Here is a 23282-nt window from a genome sequence, read left to right as displayed (position 1 = left end):
TCATGACGCGGGCAGTTTTGCCAACCCATGGCATGTCATAGATAACCCCAACTGTAGCGCATACAGTGTCGAATTCACACTACGGAGCGGTGAGTAATTGGGGTGGCTGGCTTGGATCCTTCGCCGTTTTCTTACCCTACATTCGTCATTGCGCCCTATTCCACTGCGTTTTTCCAGCTTCAACCCGTATCAGAATATTGTCATACATAGAATGTTTAAGTCTAGCCAATAGTTTTCACTATCTAACCTATGTAGGATCACATTGGCTGGGGTTGGGGGTCCATCCCATGGGCTTCGTGAGACCACCGGAATTCTTTTAATTAGTGTCTTAGCACAGGACTGACAGAAGTGCGAAATTGACCACACAACAACAAACAATACCCATTGAGCCTCAACTCATAACAACTGCCTATGAGCACAACGCATCAATGGTTGGTCTTTGGCTTTACAGAGTGTAAAGTGGTGAGCTGTGGAGATATATAACCAAGGACCGAGACAATGAAATAATACAGATAGGCAGGTGAAAGTATTGAACACAACGAAGCCCCCAATCAGTATGTGTGCGGCCTATGAGATAAGGCGAGTGACTTTGAACCCCTAGGAAAGCAACCCCGAGAAAGGTCGCTGTACCAGAGGCAAGAAACTCCGAGTAGAGCTCCACGAGTGGAGGCATGATTGGCAGCGCCATCCCCGGATCCATACTCCATTCAGCAGGGGTTCTTATGGTTGTGGAGAAGCTGCCAGCAATCAACCTTCAAGCATTGGTTTGCAACAAGAGGAAGGGCGCGCAAAGGCGCGCCTTGTAGGGAGATGAGGCTTTGGGTTGACACGATCCAGTCTGAGTTCTTTCATTCTGGAGAGAATTCCATGCCTACCTAAGTGACGGTGGGCTCATGACACGACAAGCCCAAAGGCGTCTGAAGGCGGGGTTCTCATTTGCTCCACACATCTGCTAATGGGTATCTATATCAAGACGCACATCGAAGCCCAGATCAAGTTGAGCTGAGGCTATAGATTCAGACAAAGATCAACAACATCATAACAATCATGGTTCGCATTACCCCCTTCGCCGTCGAGCAATGGATGGACAAGTATGAGACGACGCCAGACGTCCTCAACATTGCTGAGACATGCGCCGCTTCTGTATCCATCGACGACCTAGTTGGCCTGTCCAAGGACCCAGCGGCTCCAGGCCCTATCGATACCAGCATCAAGCTCACCTACGGGCCTATCCCCGGAACTCGGACGCTGAGGGAGCGAATTGCTGCCCACTGCAGCACCGAGGAGACGAAGTTGGCGGCCGAGGACATTATCATTACTCAAGGCGCGATCGGTGCCAACTTCCTATCCCTCTACACCCTCGTAGGACCTGGAGACCATGTGGTCTGTGTCTATCCAACTTACCAGCAACTCTATGATGTTCCTCGGAGTGTCGGTGCTGAAGTTACGCTATGGAAGCTGCGTGCGGAGGAGGGCTTTGTCCCCAATGTCGACGAGCTGACCAGCCTGATCAAGGAGAATACCAAGGTATGAGTGAAGAATACCGGAATTTCCTAGAGGAGACGCTGACGAAGCTGCTAGATGATCATCATCAACAACCCTAACAACCCCACAGGAGCCCCGATCTCGACCGACATCGTGCAGCGCATTGCACGCGTGGCGGAAGAAAAGGGTATCATCCTCTTCTCCGATGAGGTCTACCGCCCCCTCTTCCACGGCGGGGCCCTGGGAGAAATCGAAGTACCGCTTCCGGCAACCACACTCGGATACCAGAAGACTGTTGTCACTGGATCCATGTCTAAGGGATATGCGTTGGCCGGCATCCGAGTGGGATGGATTGCCAGCAGAGACAAGTCCATCATCTCTGCCATCATGTCGGCACGCGACTACACTACCATCAGTGTCTCTCAGATAGACGATCGGATTGCAAGCTACGCTCTCTCGCCGGCTGTCCGGCCGTCGCTGGTTGAACGTAACATGACACTGGCAAGGACCAACGCAAAGCTGGTGAAGGAGTTTGTCGAGCGCCACCAGTCAGTGTGTTCATGGGTTGAACCTAGAGCCGGAACGACGGCCTTTATCCGGTTCACTAAGAACGGCGAGCCCGTGGATGATGTCGACTTTTGCCTGGATCTGCTGGACAAGACTAAGATTCTGTTTTGCGCGGGCTCGCGTTGCTTTGGAGGTGATGAGGATTTTAAGGGCTATGTTAGAATGGGATATGTCTGTGAGACAGATGTTCTGGTCGAAGGCCTGAAGAGGCTCGGCGACTACATTGACAACAACTTGTCGTAGATAAGAGAGCATGAAATGACACCATCAAAGGCTTCAGATCACGGACATGCCGCGTGTTGAAACAACTTCCGTGCCGGCACCGGAAAGCATCGAAGAGAATTGGAAGACGTGGGGCTGAACAACGGATAGCGGCAAGCTCTCGGCCGAGGCGTCGTCAGCCTCTTCTAGCTCATCCAACTAATTCACGGCATGTGGGCGTATGCGGGTGCGAATTGATGAGAGAGAGGCGAACAGAGGCGAGGACAAGGCTAATGGCGTCAATTAGTTAATCGAGGCTCTATCGTCTGTTCGTATGTACTCCGTAGAGGACCTGGAAACTGGGTCAGAGGCCGACAGCCGTCCAATGTAATGGCGCTGAAGATCATTTCTTGGCCGTCTCACCCGCGTCAAAACAGCCTGTGCCAATTTCGCATCGACACTCCCGAGGCACGCCTCAAGCGCGCAACGGGACCAGCCGACATTCGATGGATGGTAATTAGGCGCGGTCGCCGATGCAAGTACTGTACGGATACGACGCACTGAATAACATGGATCCGATAGCGAGGAAAAAGCAGAAATCTCACGGCTCATTACACCGACCATGTCGGATGAACGAACGTGACCCCGGCCTCGTAATTCCTGGCACCCGCCCGCCCAGACGACGATGACGACTCCTCCGCGCTCACGCCTTCCAGGGGTCCACGAGGCATCTTGGCGCTAATGTCCGGAGAAGAAAGTACCTTTCATCTGTCGCTCGTTGCCGAACAAGAGGGTTGCTTGCGTGGCCCTCGTGCCGTTCTTCCATCTCATCCACCTCCTGTGAATTCGATTCTTCCTTTTGCTGACTGTCGTTGACCTTGATTCGCCCATCATATCTCGCCCCCCCCTGTTATTTCTATTCTTCATTATCCTCCTCGTCCGTCCCTTCTTGTCCCATGCTCCACCGCCGCAGTCCTATTCTCGGGTCCTTTACCCTGTGTTTCTTTGCGTGGTGTTTTCTGAGACATCCTGCTGTGTCCTAGGCTGCTACATGGTCTGCGCCTCTCTGCACAACTCGAAACCTATCTACGATTCGACAACACCCCTTTCCCTCTGCAGGAGAGAAAGCACCCTCTGGTTTCGACTGGTTGGTACTACGCCCATCTAGCTACCCCATGGAGGAGGGTGGCGTTTGTCCACTCAGCGCCATTCCTTAACCTATTCCGCCCTGCCCTCGGAGATATTGCTGCCTACACCTGCGATGAAGCCGTGGGTTCTGGGCGCTTGCTTGCTTTCGACATGGGGTGTCGTGCAAGCGCAAACCGTACAATGGAACGTTGAAAACCGTCGCTATATTCCTCGGGGCTTGAGTCGCCGCTCAGAGTCGACCTTTGAAGAGGTTGTTGAGAACAAGAGATCGTCGGGAGGCTACTTTTCGGAAATCGCAGTTGGAAACCCACCTCAAAATATCACCCTTCAGTTGGATACTGGGAGTAGCGATGTATGGTTCCCTTGGAGTTCCGCAGATATCTGCGAAGACACCTCCAAGGGTGGATGCCCCTTTGGAAGCTGTAAGAACCTCACCTCACTATTCCGCATGTGGCCTGCAGCTCCGTTACTGACGGTTGACGACAGTTAACCCTGACAAGTCGCGTTCATTTAAGCATGTCGGCCCCGGCTTGTTCGACATCACCTTTATAGACAACAGTTACGCAAAGGGAGACTATTTTGTCGATCATTTTGAGTTTGGCGGCGCAGTCATCAAGAACCTGACCATGGGACTGGGGGTCGATACCGACATCAATTTTGGACTAATTGGCATGGGTTACGCCAGCAATGAGGCTGTGAGTGATACTGGGGATATTACTTATCCAAACCTCCCTGTCGCCATGTGGCAAGGAGGCTACATCAGTACCATCGCTTACAGCTTGTGGCTCAATGACCTCGATGCCAGCTCCGGGAACATTTTGTTCGGGGGTGTCGACACAGCAAAGTTCACTGGAAACCTGACTCGCATCAATGTTCAACCAATACAAGGACATTACCTCCATTTCCTCGTCGCCTTGACCTCGGTGGTCGCTCGCAGTCCTAGTGGAACCGACACTCTCACATCGGACAGCTTCCCCATCAAAGCGGTGCTCGATTCAGGAACCACCCTTACCTATTTGCCCCAAGATATCACGCATGAGATCTGGGAGGAGGTCGGCGCTGTGTATTCATCCACGTATGAAGCAGCCGTGTTGCCATGCTCCCGCGGTAAGCACCCGGGAAACTTTACCTTTGGGTTCGCTGGGCCCGATGGCCCTCGCATCACTGTGGCCATGGATGAGTTGGTCATCGATCTGAACGATGGTCAGCAAACACCCACCTTCGAATCAGGGGCATTCGAAGGCGAGTTGATCTGCTATTTTGGGATCCAGAATGATTCGAGCACGATTTCCATTCTGGGAAACACGTTTCTTCGATCCGCTTATGTCGTTTATGATCTGGTCAACAATGAGATCGGAATCGCGGCGACCGACTTCAATGCCACTAAGAGCGAAATCGTCGAATTTAAGAGCTACGGTGCTACGATACCGTCTGCAACGGTAGCACCCAATCAGCAAAAGGCGACCCAAACGCCTGAAGCCACCGAGAACAAGTTCACTGCCGCCGATGGATTCCAGAAGACTGAAGGCGACGATGATGATGATGACGACGACGATGACAACGCTGCATCTCTCCTGACTCCTTCTGGAGCCAACATAGCGCTGGTCGCCGCAGTAGTGAGCTTTATGCTCATTGGGGGAGGAACCTTTTCAATAAATCTCCTATAGGGAAGATTCTAAGAGGCTGGCTGCATAACACAAAACGGCGAAGAGTTCATTGGCTGGCGTTTCCATACCAAGGGTTGATTGAGTTACTGCAAAGATGGGCTGATTTCAGGCGTTTCAACGGAGCGAGGGATTCATCCAGGACCAAGGCGCATTGGGCGGTAAAACTCCTACAAATGATACCAGAAACTACGATGAAAAGAATAGAATTAGCATGAAAATGTTTAAACCAAAGAATTTGACCCAACTGTGACTTTTACTGAACTGAGCTGAACTGAACCGGGCGGTCGGCAGGACCTCGACTTACAGGTACAGGCCTTATGACCGTTGGCGGGAATTAAGTTCTCATGGCGAATCAGGAAGCCGCGTGCACGTGCGGCGCCTGCTAATCCCGAAGAAAAAGTTTCCCAATGGGCCGCAGATCATTAGCAACCCTCTCCCCAACTTCTTCGTTGGAGTCCGAATTATTGCAAAATGAGGGCAACGAGGGCCGCCAGATGGCTCAATTGCCGTCTGCTATTCGGCACCCAGCAGCAGAGCTGTGGCAGCCACTTCTTCAACGTCTCCCCCGCTGTCCCGGCCTGGGAGAGCCGACGAGCCTTCAGCCAGACCAAGCGCACCCGCAGTGCTGCGCAAGATGCGTGAGAAGCCAATTGACCCCCTTCCGGTACTTGGCACATTGCTGATGCCCTCTATTAGTCTCAAGAAGGCCCAGGAGGATGCTGCGAGCTTGACACCCGAGTATGTCGCTGCCAACATGGACCCCGAGGAGGCAAAGCGCCTGTCTCGAGTCCGTAACATTGGTATTGCTGTATGAGCATGATGCCCCTCACCGAATCGCCCCTCGCTGACCCAATTCGACAGGCGCACATCGACAGTGGAAAGACTACCGTCAGTGAGCGAGTTTTGTTCTACACCGGCCGAATCAATGCGATCCACGAGGTGCGAGGCAAGGATGCTGTCGGCGCCAAGATGGATTCTATGGAACTCGAGAGAGAAAAAGGCATCACCATCCAGTCTGCGGCCACCTTCGCCGACTGGAAGAAAACGGAAAACGGCAAAGAGGAAACCTACCACTTCAACCTGATTGATACTCCCGGTCACATCGATTTCACCATTGAGGTCGAGCGAGCTCTTCGAGTCCTCGACGGTGCTGTCATGATTCTGTGCGCTGTTAGCGGCGTCCAGTCTCAGACCATCACTGTCGACCGTCAAATGAAGCGTTACAATGTCCCCCGAATCTCCTTCGTCAACAAGATGGACCGAATGGGTGCCAACCCCTGGAAGGCCGTCGAGCAGATCAACACCAAGCTCAAGATTCCCGCCGCTGCTATCCAGGTTCCTATTGGTGCCGAGGACGAGTTCCAAGGCGTCGTCGATCTTATCAACATGCAGGCTATTTACTTCGAGGGTCCCCGTGGTACCAAGGTTCGCGTCACCGATCAGATTCCCGGTCCCCTCCAGGAACTTGTCAAGGAGAAGCGTCAGGCCCTTGTTGAGAAGCTTGCCGATGTCGACGATGAGATTGCCGAACTGTACCTCGACGAGCAGGAGCCCACCAACCAGCAGATCAAGGATGCCATCCGCCGCGCCACCATTGCCCGAGCTTTCACCCCCGTCATGATGGGCTCTGCCCTTGCCGATAAGGGTGTCCAGCCCATGCTTGACGCTGTCTGCGATTTCCTGCCCAACCCTGCCGATGTCGAGAACACTGGTCTGGACAAGTCTAACGACGAGAAGACTGTGAAGCTGGTTCCCTACAACTCTCTGCCCTTTGTGGGTCTTGCCTTCAAGCTTGAGGAGAACAACTACGGCCAGCTCACCTATATCCGAGTCTACCAGGGCAAGCTCACCAAGGGTTCCTACCTGTTCAACTCCCGAACCGATAAGAAGGTCCGAATTCCCCGTATTGTCCGCATGCACTCCAACGAGATGGAGGATGTCTCTGAGGTCGGTGCTGGTGAGATCTGCGCCGTCTTTGGTGTCGACTGTGCTTCCGGTGACACCTTCACTGATGGCGGTCTCCCCTACACCATGTCTTCCATGTTCGTCCCTGATGCCGTCATGTCGCTCTCCATCAAGCCCAAGCGAACTGGCGACGCCGACAACTTCAGTAAGGCCATGAACCGATTCCAGCGTGAGGATCCTACCTTCCGAGTCCACGTCGACCCTGAGAGTGAGGAGACCATCATTTCTGGTATGGGTGAACTGCACCTTGAGGTTTACGTCGAGCGCCTCAAGCGAGAGTACAAGACCGAGTGCATCACTGGCCAGCCCCGTGTTGCCTATCGCGAGACCATTGCTCGCAAGGCTGACTACGATTTCCTGCTGAAGCGACAGAGCGGTGGTCCTGGTGACTTTGCTCGTGTTGCTGGTTGGATCGAGCCTAACGACAAGCCCGACGAGAACCACTACGAGTCTCAGGTCGTTGGTGGCCACATCCCCGACAAGTTCCTTTCTGCTTGTTCCAAGGGTTTCGATGTTGCTTGTGAGAAGGGACCTCTCCTGGGCCACAAGGTTATTGGTGCCAAGATGATTGTCAACGATGGTGCCACCCACGTTACTGATTCTTCCGATTACGCCTTCAACCTGGCCACCCAGATGGCTTTCCGAAAGGCCTTCACCGAGGCTGGTGGCCAGGTCCTCGAGCCCCTGATGAAGACCACCATCACCGCCCCCAACGAGTTCCAGGGCAACATTCTGATGCTCATGAACAAGCGTAACGCCACCATTCACGACACCGATATTGGCAGTGAGGACTTCACCCTCATCTGCGACTGCAGTCTGAACGCCATGTTTGGCTTCAGCTCCCAGCTGCGCGCTGCCACTCAGGGCAAGGGCGAGTTCAGCATGGAGTTCAGCCACTATGCCCCGGCTCCTCCTCATCTCCAGTATGTATCCTCTGATGATTGAAATGAGTAACATCACGCTAACAACCTCTACAGGAAGGAGTTGGTTGCCAAGTACCAGGCCGAGCTTGAGGCCAAGCGAACCAAGTAAAGTGGTTCTTGAGTAAGAGATATGATGGTCGTGCATCCGAGATGATGCAACGGCTATGGGAGGCACAACGGATACTGTGCCGTGTTGTAAAATACATGTGGATGAGTGTGTATGATCTTGTAACATATTACCATGGATGCTGAGAGGCTATTGATTTGGGACACGAAAAAGTCTATCACGCACTTAGACGAATGGTAAAGCTGGATAGGGATTACTGCCATAGATAGGGAGTGGGATACAATGGGTAAAAACCAAGGAGTATAGAATATACAATCCCCTCTAGACAGATTCTTGTAAATGTCTATTTTTTGGTGTTGAAACTCCTAAACTAGGTGCATACAATTGCCCACTACTCACATTTCTTGGAGCCTAGCAATAGTAATCTAACCTAGCTATCCAACTTTTTTTGGGTATTCTTACAGACGTCGGAGAATATCGGCGACGACCTCCTCGGTGGTAGCCTTGCCACCCAGGTCAGGGCTCAGGAGCTTACCGTCCTCAAGGTTGCCATCGACAGCGGCGTAGATCTTGGCAGCAGCCTCCTCCTCGTTGAGGAACTCAAGCATCAGAGCGGTAGATCGAAGAGTGGCAATGGGGTTGGCAATGCCCTGACCCTGGATGTCAGGGGCGCTGCCGTGGCAAGGCTCACCAATGGCGAAGCCCTCACCGACGTTGGCGCTGGGGACGAGACCCAGGCTGCCGACGAGAGCAGCAGCGCCGTCGGAGAGAATGTCACCGTACAGGTTGGGGGCGACGATGACGTCGTAGTCCTCGGGCTGGCGGAAGAGCTTGTAGACCATGGAGTCGACAATCTGCTCCTCAACGGTGATGGAGGAGTACTTGGGATCCGCGAGGGCCCTCTTGGAGGTGGCGCGGAAGAGACCATCGGTCTGGGACAGAACGTTGGACTTGTGGGTGATGGTGACAAGAGGAGACTTGTGGATGCTGGCAGCACCGGCATCACGGATCTTCTGACGACGGAGAGCAATGTCACCAGCCATGGCAGCGATGCGGAACGAAGCCTTCTCCGAGATGCGCTTAATGGCCTCGGCGACCTTGCCCTCGGGGGTCTCGTGGGTGGTCTCCTGCTTGACGTACAGATCCTCAGTGTTCTCGCGGACAATGACCATATCGATGGGCTTGGCGGCTGTCAGGACGGTCTTGACGGGTCGGACGTTGGCGTAGAGGTCGAGCTTCTTGCGCAGGGCGACGATGGGGCTCGAGTAGCCCTTGACGGCCTGAGTAGGCGAGCTCACGGCTCCGAACAGGGCGCCATCGCACTCATTCTTGAGGACCTCGACGGTCTTGTCGGGGAGGGCGGCACCGGTCTGCTCAAAAGCCTCGAAGCCGGCCTTGAGGTCGACAAAGTCAAACTTGAGGCCGAGAGAGGCGGGGAGGGCCTCAAGGATGCGGCGGCCGGCGGGGATGACTTCCTTGCCGATGCCGTCACCGGGGATGAGGCCTGAAAATAATTTGTCAGCTTGGCTGTGCTCTATCTGAAGCTCGTATCAAGATTGCGCACCGATTCTGAGGGTTCGGAGGGACATGGTGGGCGCAATTGGAGGTGGAGAGGTTGTCAAAGTTTCGTCGTCCGAGGACCGGAGATGGATAAGAAAACCAACGGCAATTTTTGGTGGTGTCGGGGAAAAATTGGCCGGCTGTGAATAGCGCCGGACCGGGGGAGCAAGGTTTACAGCGACTTTTTGGCGATGACAACACGAGAGCTTGATTATATTGCTTCTTGGTGTTTTATTCCCATCTTTAAAAGATGTATAGAATCTCTTTTGTGTGAAAATGTGTATTCCGATCACGGCGCACAAGACTCATTCATCTGGTCTCGTCAATAGGTAGCCAAGTCTTGATAACAGGCCACTTCAGTGACCGACTCTTGTATGCTGCGGACTTGAGCGTCACTCTTACGACTTACTTCAACCAAAGGACGCAGGGACTGTCGAACGATCGATTTTTGTCAGCTGCTGTCGTCTATTCCTTGGCCTCAACCTTGAGCGAGAGAGAGAGAGCTTGACCCCAAGACAGGCCAGTGAGTGTGGGGGAAGAAGAGCAATGAGAGACAGGCGACCCCACATGAGCTCATGCCATCAAATGTCATGTTTGAGCAAATGAGCTCGCCTGTCTGGCCAACAGAAGGGGGGGTAGCTTGCTTGTCAAGAGTCAACGATGGAGCTTCTGGAATCTCTTTGGGGAAATATGTCATTTCCACGAGGCGCGGCCGAGGAGGGGGACCTGAGCTGGAGACGAGAAGCGGAGGAATGGGAAATAGGGGTACAGTACGGCGCGAGAGAGAGGCCCAGGAACCGATCATCTGCCATTGGCTCACAACCTGCTAGTTTACGGTCGGTCCGTCCCTTGTCGAGTTGATCTTTGGGTCATTTCGACTGACTGGTTGGTTCGGTGAGGTACGGTCGGTATAGAATCGACTGCACTGCACTTCGCTGCACATTGCAGCATGCTTGTCTGACCTTGTATACTTTGTTTAGCACACCGGCGCACCCAGGTGGATCAAGTTATTAGTGTTGTAGACGCAGACGCAGGCTGTTTGGGGTGCATGAATCCTCCCTCATCAACGTGTCAGTTCCAAGACGGCGCTTCCTATCTCCCTCTGTTTCAAAGCCCTCAGATACAACATCAAAACCAAGAGGACACCTGGTTTGTTGGCCCGACAGGCTGCCAGAGTTGCTGGGCCGCCGACGCCGAACGCCCAGCCAGCCATGATCGGTGGGAATTTCGAATTTCCTCATCATGGGCAATTTAATGTCCCCGGCTAAACCTGAAGTGAACGAGATCCATCCGGTGCCTCATTTCGACTGGATCCTTGCCCGTACCAGAGGTAGCATACCTTACCTGGGTCCCCTTTAGACCTAACCCATCTGTGGCCGTCTATTGAATTATGATGCGGCGGGTACGAGCTCATAGCTTTGTGTCGAGTCGTCGACATGCCACCGGGCAACCTTGGTGGCTGGCCGGATAGAATGATATTGGGGGATCCACGACGGCCTCTTGTTTCTCTGGAAGCACCGGTTTCTCTGGAAGCAATGTGTTTACCGAGGACTCTTGTGGAATGGTGATAGGTTATTTGCTTCGACCTCGGCGTCTCGTCGACCAACGAAAGGCAAGTCCGTCAACGTGCAGTGCGCGCCTGAAGCCGATGCCCGACTCCATCCTTTGATCTCGACCCCTATTATTCTGCAACAGCCCAGCGCAACATAACCAGCACCACCCGACGGGACTCCCAGCGGGCGGGTGCCAGTCCCTGGCCTTCCACCTCCACCTCACCTCCCGAATCCAGGCCCCCCGTGGGACTGGACGGATACATCGACTGACAGGTACCGCGTGGACTCTGAAACGCATGCACGAGTACCTCGCTAGCCCAGCTCCGAGAGGTACCCCCTGTCGGTCGGCCAGGCCCCTCAATCCACTAACAAGCCCCCCCGAGCTCCCCATCCAGCCTGTGCCGTGTGTTAGGTGGTGTACGGTGCGGTGCCTGTGCGACCGACGGCGGATGGTCTGCCGCTCATAACCAGACAACACCTCATCCCATCCCAACCCATCCCATCCCTAAACTTATCACATCAATCCCCTCGAACCTGCGTTCTCCTGCTGAACTGTACGACCCCTTCAAAGACCTCGAGGTCTCACCGGCCGAGCCCTACCCTGCTCTCACCCTCCCAACTTCAACTCGTCGAGAGAGAGCCCTCAGCAAGCAAGCAACCATGAGTCAGGTTAAGAACCTGCGTGCCATGTTCGAGGGCAAAGGCGACACGAGCCCGCCCGACAGAGGCCGATCGTCCGGCGCGTCCACTCCCGTCCCAGGTACGACTACTCGAGCCCGACCCGCTTCCTGACGACAATGTCATGAACTTGATGATTTGCTTTGTTCTTGGGCTTGAGCGCACTGCTGCAATTTGCTGCTTGCATTCAACCGAAAGAAAGCTATTCAAGTTTCTCTAGTTCCCGCTCAGTTCCAGCTGTTTCGGCCTTTTTGGCTCTTCCTGCCCTGGAGCTGTCCGCACTAGTCTCCCGCCTTCCCCCAACATCAGGGCACACTTCATACCGTGTCCTTCTTTTTCCCCCTTGAACCCCTTGCTGATCTAAAAACTTGTTTTTTTTTCTCTACAGGCGCAACCAACGGAGTCGAGTCACCTCGTCCGCTTTCAAAAGTTAGAACCAATTTTGTTGCTGTTGAAAAGGACGGAAGGATAGGGCTTCGAAGAGACCCCAGTCACGAATCTAGCGTTTCTCGTCGTCGATTAAGCATGGAGACCGACACCGAATCCGTTTCTACTGTCCCTGACAAGGCCCCCGTGGCTGCTGAGGAGGTCACGCGAGTCAACAAGCCAATCTTGCACGAGACAATCCCGGAATCGCCTCGCCAGCCTGTCGAAGCACCCAAGACACCCGTCGAGGAGGTCGCCGCTGTTCCAGAGCAGCCCAGCATCACTCCTGAAAAGCGGGTAGCTGAAGAGGTGTCTGCCCCCCCGTCGCAGCCCGCGGATGCTGTGCCAGCTTCCCCAACGAAAGGGAAGAGGCAGACACCGCCTCCAACAGCTACAGCTGTCAATGGCAAGTCAAAGGCTGAGAAGCCCAAGGAGCCAGCTTCTGCAGCCCCGGCAAAGGCCAATGCCACAAAGAAGGCGGCTACTCGACCAAACACAATCTCGACCAAAACCTCCACCACCACGAAACCTCCAGCAAGGTCTCCCGCTGCCACAAAGACTCCCACGAGCGCTACCCACAAGCCAGAACACAAACCCGAACACAAGCCTGAGCATAAGCCAGCAACAAAGGCTCATGAGAGGCCTGCACCGAGGAAGGAAACGAGGCCGGCATCCAGGACTGGCCCTTCATCGCTCACTCGGCCCACGGCTGCTAGTGCGAGCAAGAAGCCCCAGCCACTGAAGCCTGTGCCCAGCGAGACCGGCTTTGTCAAGCCGAAGCCCAAGTCTCCTACGAAACCGGTCCATCTGCCTGCTTCTCTCATGGCTCCAACCGCATCCTCTGGAGCCAAGTCAGGTCGTCAGGTTCGACCCTCCCCCAGCTCCCAGAACCTCCATGTGCCTGCTCGCCCTCATAGCAGGGCGAGCGCGACAGGAACAAGCGCTACCGCTGGCAAAACGATCAAGCGTCAAAGCTCCACCATCAACCGTCCACGACCAAGCTTGGGACCCCCTCCTAAGAAGGCTGCTGACCATCCCGTCACGAAGAAGGAAGCTCCCGTCGATGAAAGCTTCTTGGCTCGCATGATGCGACCCACGCAAGCCTCTTCATCAAAGACGACCGAAAAGGTGCCCACTACACCTCCCAGAAGAACTGCTAAGCGCCCTTCATCAGGCGCCGAGCATACCACACGACGTGAGAGCAGCAGCAAGCCTCCAGGAAGCGCCAGGAAGCCTCTGAAGAAGCATCCCGATCCGAAGGATGAGGCCAAGTCTGCTGGCTCAGAGAAGTCTGCAACAGCTACTACCCCCACGCCTCCTGAGGAGGAAGTTTCTCAACCTCCCAAGCCGCAGACCCCCGAGCTCACGGTCGAAGCCCCTAAGGAGCTTGAGGCGACCAGCACCACGGAAGACGTGAAGAAGCCCGAGGTCGAGCCTGTTGTTGAAGAACCGGAGGCCGAGGTCGAGGCTGCCGCCACTGAGCCTGAAGAAGTTGTTGAACCTGCTCAGCCTGAGCCTGAAGCTGCTCAGCAGCAGGAAGTTCCGGAGGAGCCTGTTCACGAGGAGGCGAAGGAGGAGGTTCGACCCGTGACCCCTGAGCAACAGAAGGAGACTGCTCCTGTCGAGGTTCCCGAGCCCGCCGCAGCCGAGAAGACCGAGGAGGTCGCTGAACAGGCTGTTGAGGAAGAGCCCAAGGAGTCAGCTCCCGTCCCTGAGCCGGAGGCTGAGAAGAAGGAGAACTCTGATGTTGTTCCTTTACTGGAGGAGGACTCTGTCCAGGCTCCTGTGGAGGAAACACAAGAGACTGTCGTGGCTCCCGAGCCTGAGGTTGAGGTCAAGGCGGAGACTGAGACTGAGGCCAAGGCAGAGGTGATCCCTCTGTTGGAGAAGGAGTCCGAGCCCGTCGCGGAGACGGAAACCCTTGAGAAGCAGCCCGCCGAGAATGAGACAACAACCCAGATTGATACCAAGGAAGAAGCAAAGGAAGAGGCTAAGGACGAGGTCAAGGGAGACCCCAAGGAGGAGACCAAGGCTGATGTTGCCGTGAAAGAGGAGGATACCACCACAGAAGAGCAAGTGAACGAGGAGAAGCAAGAGGTGGAGGTCGTTGCCAAGGCCGATTAAACTGAATACCTACTAGATTGCGGAAGATGCCAAGCGGTTACTTTGGTCATTTTTATTGAGAAGAAGGGGTTGTTCCTTTTGAGCTGTTGTATAGATACCTGTTTAAGCGAAGGCGAATGGTGATTTTACCGCATCTTGTAAAAAGCATACGCAAATAACATGGCGGAATAACAAGATTTGGCGGTCAATAGTTGGTTGGGCACTCATCGGATGTTGAGATTTTGATACACAAGCACCCTTTCCAGGGCTTTCATTCCATCTAGTGGTAGTTATACATGCTTTCCCTCTTTATCGTATCACACGAAGCTCTCTGGCCCCATTCACATACAACTATCCATATTCGACATAACTCCAACACCGCCGCTCATGACACTCGGCACATCAACAAGCCGCCTTGTTTCCGATCCAGCGCCTCTCGGGCCTCGAGCACACCCCGCGATGTTGAGACAAACATGCACTCTCCCAAGTTCAGCCCCGGCACGACGCCTCCAGCCACCTTTGTCGGGAACCCCCTCGTCAACCTGGCAAGCTCCTTGATGTTGGCCGTCATCAGGCGCGAGGGGGTGCTGATGGCATTCGCCTTGGAAAGCACAGGCTTGCCGTCCCAGTACTTGAGGCCGAGCCACAGGCGCATGGTGGCTACGTTTGCGTTGGTGACGGGCTCGGGGTCCTGCGAGACCATCTGCTCGAGGGTCGGCGGGTTGGGTCCCGCGCGGTAGACGGCCGAGACGAAGCCGGAGCGGTGCATGGCCAGGGCGAGCTGCATGTTGTACTTGCAGTTCTTGACCGAGGTGATGCCCAGGCGGGCCTTGGAGGCGTTTTGGAGGTGCGAACACATGTTCGCTATGTTGGTGACGGAGGGCATGGTGGGCGAGGTTCGGGGGTGGTAATGGCGTGAAGAGGAATTCGAGGGAGTCGGAGGGGTTCGATTGGGTCGGCGAGTTGTTATAGTCGTCTGAGCATGCGAATGTCTTGTCAGAACATTTCGTTGCGATTCCTATCCTGAGGGGTTGTTTAACTCACCCCGTCGTATATACCAAGTCTAGGCCGGAATTTCAATATCAGAAATTACCAATTGGCTAAAAAGAATTCTTCCGCCGCCAGCTGTAAAGAGTTCAAAGCGACGGAGTGCCGGGCTATCACGTTGAGGTCCGTCGAGCGTGGTATGTCTGCAAGACGGCCCAAAAAATCAGAGTTGCGGCATGACTAAGCGAGGAGCTCGGGATCGATATGTGCATATTTCTCATTGATGCATGGCGATGAAGATGTTGGCGGGCAAGAAACTATTACTTGAGAATGTCGATTGAAAACTTAAAGGATGTTTCTAGGATTGACACTGGTGTTTTAGGAGAGTCTTTGGAAGACCGGGAAGAGTAAATCTGTGGTGAGACTCTACCGCTCTGCCTCTGGACATCAAGCGGCCTCAGCCAATGTGGTCACAGAATACGGAGCTGAGAACACGGACGGAATAGTTTAGACACCTTAATTTGGACAATAGACAATATGAATGAACTTTTGTGATTATACAAGACGTGCTCCCCGTTCCGTTAACCCGAGGTGGCTGACCATTTTGGTGCCGTCACCAATTGGTTGCGTGACTCAATCATGTCTATCGTACAAGTTTTTCTCAGATGCTGGTAAACGCTTCCTTGCGGCCGACAGGCCGCTCCAAATGCCTAAATAGGAAGGGGAAGCACGCTATGAATGAGTAGAGAAGTTACGACACTCTCAAGCGTGGTCGCCTAGGTGTCGGAGCCCGTGGATGATGTGAGCAAGCGATCGACGATACTTGTAGCCAAATACAGCTGCGGTGACGAAGAAGGGGCTGGCGATAAGTGTGAAAAAACTCCGGACCAAGACTTTGCCTTGGGAATCGCTCTTTTTGATAACGTCGAGGTAGCCTTCGTTGCTGAAGCTCACGCGAGAGTACTTGGTCTGCCATCCCATGCGGGGGAAGTGGACGCTCATAAACTCTTCGAGGAACTTGCGAAGTCGGTATCGCCGCGAGAGAACGGATGATCTCATCTCGACGTAGTTTTGAAGGGCGAGGTCGTTGATAGCGTGAGCATCAAACGGACGAACTGCCGAATACTCTGCTAGAGCTAGAGATCTCTCAAAGGTGGCCGCAGTTGAGGTCGTGGACTGGTTCGAAGGGTCATTCGACTCTTCAATCTGGGCATGCTTATCCAGAATTGAAAACAAGATTCGCACGTCTTCCATTCCCGCGTTCATGCCCTGGCCGTAGAATGGCACCATGGCGTGGGCTGCGTCGCCGACAATGACACAGGAAGAGCCATGGTGATACGGCTTGCACTTGAGACTGATGAGCGGAAGGTGAGGGTTGGTCTTGAAGGACTCTATTAGCTCATCACCAGGTATCAAGTCCGTCACACCGGGGAAGTGTTTGTCGAAAAAGCTCGGCAAGCTGGAAGGGTTGTTTTCAAGCTCTGTAAACTCTCGGCTGGGCATGAAGAGCGTGCATGTGAATGAGCCATCCTTGGTCAAAGCGTTAGCGCAAAGCATCAAGAGCATGAAGGTCACTACTCACATCACTGGGAATAGCAATAAACATAAAGTCCTTGCCAGGCCAGATGTGCAGATGGTTAGGCGATATCCTGAACTTGGCCATTGGATCGGCTGTGTCGTTCGTGTCGACGGGCTTCAGCTGGAATTCACACCACAAGGTGTCGATGTACTCTTGCTGGTAGTTCATCCGAGTAAACTTCATTAGATGATACCTCACAGCGGAATGAGCACCATCGGCGCCAATCATGAGATCAAAAGAGATGTCAATCTCCTTGGGGCGAGAATCCTTGGCTGAGCTGCCGTCTTGCACCTCGAACCACGCCTTGCACGCACGATAGTCTGCGCCCGTGAGCTTGTGGTTGAAGAAGAGCTTGACATTGGGCATGCTCTCGAGAATGTCGAGAAGCCGCTTGTTGAGTCCCGCGCGGTCAATGGCGTGGATCGCCTATCGCGGTGGCGTCAGCTTCAAATTCTCTCATGTTGAGGCAATTATGCATACCCTTCCCTTGACGTCGTAGTCTTGAGACTGCTCGAACAAGGCCCCGGTTGGTCCTCTGCCGTGGATCATGCGGCCTCTCATGGGAATCGTAGTCGCCATGACATGATCGAGGAGGTCTGGTTGGCCGGCATGGCGCATGGCATTGATGCCGCGCTCCGAGATGGCGAGGTTGATGGATCTGGTGAAGTTGAGTGGGATAGTACCAGGATCTCTGAGGTCTAGACCAGTCAGTAATTGAGACTCGGCGAAATAAAACCTCGTTGGACAACTAAGAAAAAAAGCCTCTTCTCAAGTCCTAGAATGAGGAAGAGGAATCCTGGCTCTTTGAATGCCATCAAAAAGGCCCCCCCAATCATCCGATCGAGTATGACTCTATCGCGAGCCAACCGAAACTAGTAGAAGAAAAACATCAACTCACCAGGTCGCAACTCATAAACCTCAACCTCGTGTCCCCTCTGCGCAGCATACAAAGCCGCCAGCGAACCCACGGGTCCAGCACCGACAACGACAAACTTCTGAGGCTTCCCCATCCTTTACTGCTGAGAAATCGAAAGAGTTGTTCGAGAAAAAGGACGAAGGGAGGAGGCCGGAAACCCTTTTAGAGTTGGCCAACAACGTTAGTCAGTCACCTACTAGAAACAAACTTCGGCTGAACGGTAAGTCGAGAAGGCGCCCCGGTAAAGGCCGTTTTGCGTATTAAACCGATAAATCCATGCGACCCACGCATTGGATAGTCGAGAGTTGCATCCGCACTTTTGCCTATGACGGTTTGTATTTGGATTAACTATTTTGCTATCTACCTACCTACCTATTGTTTCTTGGTTGCGCGAGTGCACGTGCGCATATGCCAGGCAAGGTTGTTTTCATGCGGGACCTTGGACATGCTTGGTTTGGCGCCTGTCTTTGTGACAAAGCCTCTCCTGCGTTGCCACGTTGTGTATGCATTTTTTCCGCGGTGCAGACTTTCAGTAACAATTGCCCGTGGCGCCGTTCGCATACTTTGTTGGTAATGGATCCCTGCTGCTAGCAGTACAACATGGGAGGATACACTCGGTGGAATGATTGCCCCCATCATGTCTGTGGACCCTTCCACGAGAACTGCTTGGAGACTGACAAATCAGTGTTGATGGCGCTCAGAGATTGTGGTTACCGGCAGTTGGCGTATCAATGTTGGTCAGTTCCAAGTCAAAGTCATTCTCGCCCCCATGTCTTTGTAATCCTAGATCTTGTGCAACTCGTAGAGGCGCCAAGCTTCATTAAAGTCAAGCCTCTCTTTAGGTATAGAAGCAGTCCGTCTTGACCCTTTCATTTGTGAAGGAGAAATCATGAGCATATTTGGGCTGTAATGAGGCTCAAGAGGCTGAGTGAACTCAGGCAGCTCATGGATGGTCTTGGCATGGATCTAGTTCCGAGGTCTCAGTCCCCCCACCTTCCAAAAAGGGATCCGTTTCAAACAAACTGGATGGCTTTCCGTTTACTTAAACGGGCAGTCTAATATCTACTTAGACATGGAAACAAGAACTTGACCTTATATCAAACCTGGGATTTATGAGTAACTGCTTTGATGGAAAGTTTGAATGGGGTGTTTATCGGGAGTTCTTATTATTACATAGAGTTGACTGTGAAGTGTTCATTGTTTCAATGTGCTTGTTGAACCTTACGGTCCAGGCCTCCTGGTACTTTGACCCAACACCTTGCTATTTTGCTTGGACTCTTTGCTAAAGCAATCTATCAGATTCCTTAGGCCTTGTGTATAACCATGGAATGCTTTAATAGAAGAAAAGCCCACAGTCAACTCGCTTGACCGCATGGGCGCATAAAATTCGTTTTGAGCATATGCACGGTTCGTGCGCAGGCACCGTTTTCTCGGCCGGCCATATCCGCCCCGTCCGTGGAGGATCTTTTGCTCCCTCGAAAAGTTACACCACGAGATTTAAGACGAGGAACGAGACTTGTTGCACGCACACATTCCCGTGGCTTCACCGAATTTCCTTCTTAAACCTCTTTCTCACCGCCGAAGCGACCCGGACTTTGTTCTCCATTTCCTGCCTTCTCTCGACACCCGCCCACCAACACCGACACCATGTCCGAACCCCCCGCCAAGAAGAAGTGCATGGGCGCCGATTGCGAGAATGAAGCTGGATCGCTGCAGTGCCCGACCTGCCTGAAGCTCGGTATCAAGGACAGCTTCTTCTGCTCGCAGGACTGCTTCAAGAAGAACTGGGTATGTGCCCAGACTACGTAGAAAGATTCGCAGCTGACAATCTCGTAGGGCATCCACAAGACCATCCACAAGTCGCAAAGTAATATCCTCCACCACTTCATGGCTCCGAAAGCAATCTCACCAGATCCAGCTACCGGCTACTACAACCCGTTCCCCAACTTCCCCTACTCCGGCTCCCTGCGACCCGTCTATCCTCTCTCACCGCATCGAACCCTCCCCAAGTCGATCCCTCACCCCGTGTGGTGGCAAGATGGCGACCCCAAGTACAGCCGCTCCCTCAGCAGCCGCAACAAGATCGAAATTCTCGACAAGGCTGGACAGGATGCTATGCGAAAGAGCTGCACGCTTGCGCGAGAGGTCCTCGACATTGCTGCCGCCGCCGCGAAGCCTGGTGTGACGACCGATTACATTGACGAGATTGTTCACAAGGCTTGTATCGAGCGAAACGTAGGCATTGCCTATCCCATGGCCTCCAGGGTCATTAACTTAGCTTTTGGGCAAATGCTAACAAGAGGCAGTCGTATCCTTCTCCCCTGAACTACAACCACTTCCCCAAGTCATGCTGTACATCCGTCAACGAAGTCATCTGCCACGGTATTCCCGATCAGCGTGTTCTCCTCGACGGCGATATTCTCAACATCGACATTTCCCTCTACCACGAAGGCTACCACGCCGATCTGAACGAGACATACTACATTGGTGACCGGGCCAAGGCGGACCCTGACACCGTCCGTGTCGTCGAGGCGGCACGAGAGTGCTTGGAGGAGTCCATCAAGGCTGTGAAGCCCGGTACCCTGATCCGGGAGTTTGGAAACATCATCGAGAAGCACGCCAAGAAGAAGAACTGCAGTGTCATCCGAACCTACTGCGGCCACGGAGTCGGCAAGCTGTTCCACTGCCCTCCCAACGTGCCACACTACGCCAAGAACAAGACAGTCGGCGAATGCAAGCCTGGAATGACCTTTACTATCGAGCCCATGATTGCCCTGGGCAAGTACCGAGACATTACGTGGCCGGACAACTGGACCAGCACAACCATTGACGGCAAGCTGACGGCTCAGTTTGGTAAGTGAAGCTACGAGAAGTACAAGTTGGACATTAGCTAACACATATTAGAGCACACTCTTCTCGTGACGGAAGACGGTGTCGAGGTGTTGACGGCGAGAAAGCCAGACTCTCCTGGTGGCCCCATCCCAATGCCTGGTACAGAAAATGGGGAGGCGGCAGCATAAATTTGAGATGAGCTGGGGTTAATGTCGAGCCAAATGTTTAGGTGTATGCGGAGTTTTGGGGAGCGAGTTGGTTGATAGATGTATACCGGGGAAGCGTTGTGGTGAAGACTCGAGGTTGGATGGGGCGTTGAAAGGGTGACCACCAACATAACATTCTAAGCAGGCATCCAAATCCAAGATTGATCTCTATTTCCGCACGTCCATCCATGCCATGCCAATTTCCAGAAGCATGTGAATCACGAGAATTCCTCAAGGTCTGAGTGAGGTGTTTCGACATGTGGATATCAGACCGACATGTTTTGGTCAGGTCATTTTCATTGCGTCCATCATGGACAAGGACTCGAGCTTATCCCCGGATGCAGGGCAGGTCTGTGGAGTGACGCAGATGGCTTCAGGCTGTCAAGTTCCGCACGCAGAGATAGAGATGGAAAAAAGAAGACACACGACCCTTGCCGCGGCCACATCCGCCGTCTGCCCGTCCGTCACCTTTGTCCTCCAGCCCCCCTCCCTCCCTCCCCTCACTGACAGCCTAGCGCAGAGCTCCAGAACTTCAAAGGTCACCCAGCCACATGCAGGCGCCCAGCGGCCACGCCATGCCGCCACTCAGGGCGTTTCCCAGCGCATGGGAACAGGGCATGGCCCGCCATAGTTACAGGGGGGGGTCTTGTTCTGCAGATAGCAGCCCAGAGGCAAGGCAACGTCAATGCCAGCGCAGAAACAAGCAACCCAGCTTGCGCAGCTCGAGGTCCATGTGTCCTGTCGGGTCAGGCAGGGCAGCAAGCGCGAGCCGCTTCCATCATAGCCGCTAGTTTAATCTGGGAAGCACTTCCACTTGCCTCTCCACCTCCACCTCCACCTCCACCAAAACTCACCACCGCTGCTACCACCACACCATCCTCCTTCGCCCGCCACCAAGATTTCTCTCTCCTCTCTACTCTCCCTCTTCCCCCACATCTTGCCCTTTGATCTCGTCGACCAGGCCACGTCCTTTTTTGTGCTCATCAACCTCAGCTGCTCTTGATACCCGCCTGCTCCTACGACGAGGCTATCCCTTGCTTCCGCGCGCGCGCACAAACTTCATCTTCCAGCTTGTGACAGAGCTTGACAAACAGCTGTCCTCGACTCGACCCTCGTCACCCCGACTCGACCACCTTTAGCCCTCGCACAACAACTCTAGCCCATCATGATGTCCGGAGAAGCTTGGTTGTACCTCTTGTCGGTACTCATCAACGCCGTCAACCTCTTTTTGCAGGTTTTCTTCACCATTATGTACAGCGACTTGGAATGGTATGTCACCACCACCCTGTCTCGCTGCCTTGGCTGTCAGCCTTTGCGCCTCGGATGCGCGTCCTCGGCAACTATACATGCGGATTGAGGCTAATCGCATACAATTACAGTGACTACATCAACCCCATTGACCTCTGCAACCGACTCAACACCTACATTATCCCCGAGGCCGCGGTGCACGGTTTCCTGACCTTCCTCTTCCTCATCAACGGCTACTGGGTGCCTCTCATCCTCAACCTGCCTCTCCTTGCCTGGAACGTCAAGAAGTACGATAACCGAGTTTCTAATCTGGTAACGGGACACTGACCGAGCTCTAGGATTGTTGACAACACCCACCTGCTCGATGCGACGGAGATTTTCCGCAAGCTCAACGTTCACAAGAAGGTAGGCGGCAACGCTTTCGAGGTAATGCGCAATCGGTTCTAACTCGAAATAGGAATCCTTCTTCAAGCTCGGTTTCCATCTGGTCATGTTCTTCTTCTATCTCTACAGCATGATTGTCGCTCTCATCCGCGACGAGTCGTCCTAAACGACCGTCCAAGTAAAGCGGGATCCAGCCATGCCCGGCATCAGGCATGATGTGTATCGGATATGATGGACCGCAAGAGTTACCCTGCTAGCCAAGGTCGGCCGACTACCTCCAGAGTCGAGTCGGCCAGTCACGCGATGAGACGATATGAACCTGCCACGGCAGTACATAACGAGTGGAAGATGGTATAGATTGATGACGGGTTTAAAGAGGCGGGCTTGGCGTATATAACCTGGTATCATGCCAGCTGGCGCTCTGGCTGATTACTTCATGAAAGCGGTGGGCGGCATGGGTTGTTGGAGACTGAGGCATCACGCACGCTTTGTTGGCCTTTTTGTCATCCGGCATCAGCCGCCCTGGTGTGATAATTGATTAATGACCGAACCGAATGGCCAGCTTGCGAGCACAGGCAAAATATGTGATATCCAGATAGTTAGATCTGTAAGAGCCATGACGGACTTTTTACAAACCTCGTATTTTAACGGCTTTTCGAGGCTCATGCGTGATGCGATCATAGTCACGTGACCATCTACTTTTCGCGACCTAGACAGTCGCGCTCAGTGTCATTCGCCCAACTTTGCGACAACATCTCAACAAGCAACAACTTTGAGCGTCGTTCA

General features: G+C 53.6%; 8 protein-coding genes across 8 annotated transcripts; 6 read left to right on the top strand and 2 right to left on the bottom strand.

Annotated features, from left to right (window-relative positions):
* Positions 1–1047: 1047 nt before the first annotated feature.
* NECHADRAFT_89855 (uncharacterized protein) lies at positions 1048–2295 on the top strand (the record flags this gene model as incomplete). The annotated part of the gene is made up of 2 exons (XM_003049883.1): positions 1048–1527; positions 1582–2295. The coding sequence occupies 2 exons, from the start codon at positions 1048–1050 to the stop codon at positions 2293–2295; spliced, it is 1194 nt and encodes a 397-aa protein (XP_003049929.1).
* Positions 2296–3514: 1219 nt separating this feature from the next.
* Positions 3515–5141, top strand: NECHADRAFT_98619 (uncharacterized protein; the record flags this gene model as incomplete). The annotated part of the gene is made up of 2 exons (XM_003049882.1): positions 3515–3824; positions 3889–5141. 2 exons carry the CDS (start codon positions 3515–3517, stop codon positions 5067–5069), a joined length of 1491 nt encoding a protein of 496 aa, XP_003049928.1. The 3' UTR covers positions 5070–5141.
* Positions 5142–5523: 382 nt separating this feature from the next.
* NECHADRAFT_103031 (uncharacterized protein) lies at positions 5524–9630 on the top strand. Its single transcript, XM_003049881.1, has 5 exons — positions 5524–5707; positions 5766–5877; positions 5931–7957; positions 8012–9528; positions 9589–9630. Exons 1-4 carry the CDS (start codon positions 5541–5543, stop codon positions 8064–8066), a joined length of 2361 nt encoding a protein of 786 aa, XP_003049927.1. The 5' UTR covers positions 5524–5540; the 3' UTR covers positions 8067–9528; positions 9589–9630.
* Positions 9631–11797: 2167 nt separating this feature from the next.
* NECHADRAFT_21814 (uncharacterized protein) lies at positions 11798–14224 on the top strand (the record flags this gene model as incomplete). Its single annotated transcript, XM_003049880.1, has 2 exons — positions 11798–11897; positions 12204–14224. Coding segments are annotated over 2 exons (2121 nt in total), but the record flags the coding sequence as incomplete, so codon positions are not given.
* Positions 14225–14608: 384 nt separating this feature from the next.
* NECHADRAFT_102341 (mitochondrial 37S ribosomal protein MRPS8) lies at positions 14609–15512 on the bottom strand. Its single transcript, XM_003049657.1, has 2 exons — positions 15389–15512; positions 14609–15320 (listed from the first exon to the last, which is right to left on the bottom strand). The coding sequence occupies exon 2, from the start codon at positions 15228–15230 to the stop codon at positions 14730–14732; it is 501 nt and encodes a 166-aa protein (XP_003049703.1). The 5' UTR covers positions 15231–15320; positions 15389–15512; the 3' UTR covers positions 14609–14729.
* Positions 15513–15842: 330 nt separating this feature from the next.
* On the bottom strand, positions 15843–17920 carry NECHADRAFT_98614 (uncharacterized protein; the record flags this gene model as incomplete). Its single annotated transcript, XM_003049656.1, has 4 exons — positions 15843–16861; positions 16914–17336; positions 17391–17608; positions 17809–17920. The coding sequence occupies 4 exons, from the start codon at positions 17918–17920 to the stop codon at positions 16094–16096; spliced, it is 1521 nt and encodes a 506-aa protein (XP_003049702.1). The 3' UTR covers positions 15843–16093.
* A 1553-nt stretch (positions 17921–19473) lies between these two features.
* Positions 19474–21034, top strand: NECHADRAFT_65333 (uncharacterized protein; the record flags this gene model as incomplete). The annotated part of the gene is made up of 4 exons (XM_003049879.1): positions 19474–19614; positions 19663–20061; positions 20133–20679; positions 20731–21034. The coding sequence occupies 4 exons, from the start codon at positions 19474–19476 to the stop codon at positions 20844–20846; spliced, it is 1203 nt and encodes a 400-aa protein (XP_003049925.1). The 3' UTR covers positions 20847–21034.
* A 765-nt stretch (positions 21035–21799) lies between these two features.
* NECHADRAFT_98612 (uncharacterized protein) lies at positions 21800–23058 on the top strand. The gene is made up of 4 exons (XM_003049878.1): positions 21800–22133; positions 22244–22399; positions 22451–22517; positions 22570–23058. The coding sequence occupies exons 1-4, from the start codon at positions 22030–22032 to the stop codon at positions 22660–22662; spliced, it is 420 nt and encodes a 139-aa protein (XP_003049924.1). The 5' UTR covers positions 21800–22029; the 3' UTR covers positions 22663–23058.
* The last annotated feature ends 224 nt before the right edge of the window (positions 23059–23282 follow it).

This window comes from Fusarium vanettenii (genome assembly GCF_000151355.1).
Source record: "Fusarium vanettenii 77-13-4 chromosome 1 genomic scaffold NECHAsca_8_chr1_1_0, whole genome shotgun sequence".
Lineage (NCBI taxonomy): Eukaryota > Fungi > Ascomycota > Sordariomycetes > Hypocreales > Nectriaceae > Fusarium > Fusarium vanettenii.
This window is presented reverse-complemented; position numbering and strand designations above follow the sequence as displayed.

What these genes read in the sequence shown, in the direction of transcription:
- NECHADRAFT_98612 (XM_003049878.1), top strand. Translation starts at nt 22,030, where the DNA reads ATGATGTCCGGAGAAGCTTGGTTGTACCTCTTGTCGGTACTCATCAAC. An exon ending in ATGTACAGCGACTTGGAATG is followed by an intron (nt 22,134 to 22,243) that starts GTATGTCACCAC and finishes ATACAATTACAG; the next exon opens with TGACTACATCAACCCCATTG. An exon ending in AGCTCAACGTTCACAAGAAG is followed by an intron (nt 22,518 to 22,569) that starts GTAGGCGGCAAC and finishes AACTCGAAATAG; the next exon opens with GAATCCTTCTTCAAGCTCGG.
- NECHADRAFT_102341 (XM_003049657.1), bottom strand. Translation starts at nt 15,230, where the DNA reads ATGCCCTCCGTCACCAACATAGCGAACATGTGTTCGCACCTCCAAAAC.
- NECHADRAFT_103031 (XM_003049881.1), top strand. Translation starts at nt 5,541, where the DNA reads ATGAGGGCAACGAGGGCCGCCAGATGGCTCAATTGCCGTCTGCTATTC. An exon ending in CGCAGTGCTGCGCAAGATGC is followed by an intron (nt 5,708 to 5,765) that starts GTGAGAAGCCAA and finishes GCCCTCTATTAG; the next exon opens with TCTCAAGAAGGCCCAGGAGG. An exon ending in CCGGCTCCTCCTCATCTCCA is followed by an intron (nt 7,958 to 8,011) that starts GTATGTATCCTC and finishes CAACCTCTACAG; the next exon opens with GAAGGAGTTGGTTGCCAAGT.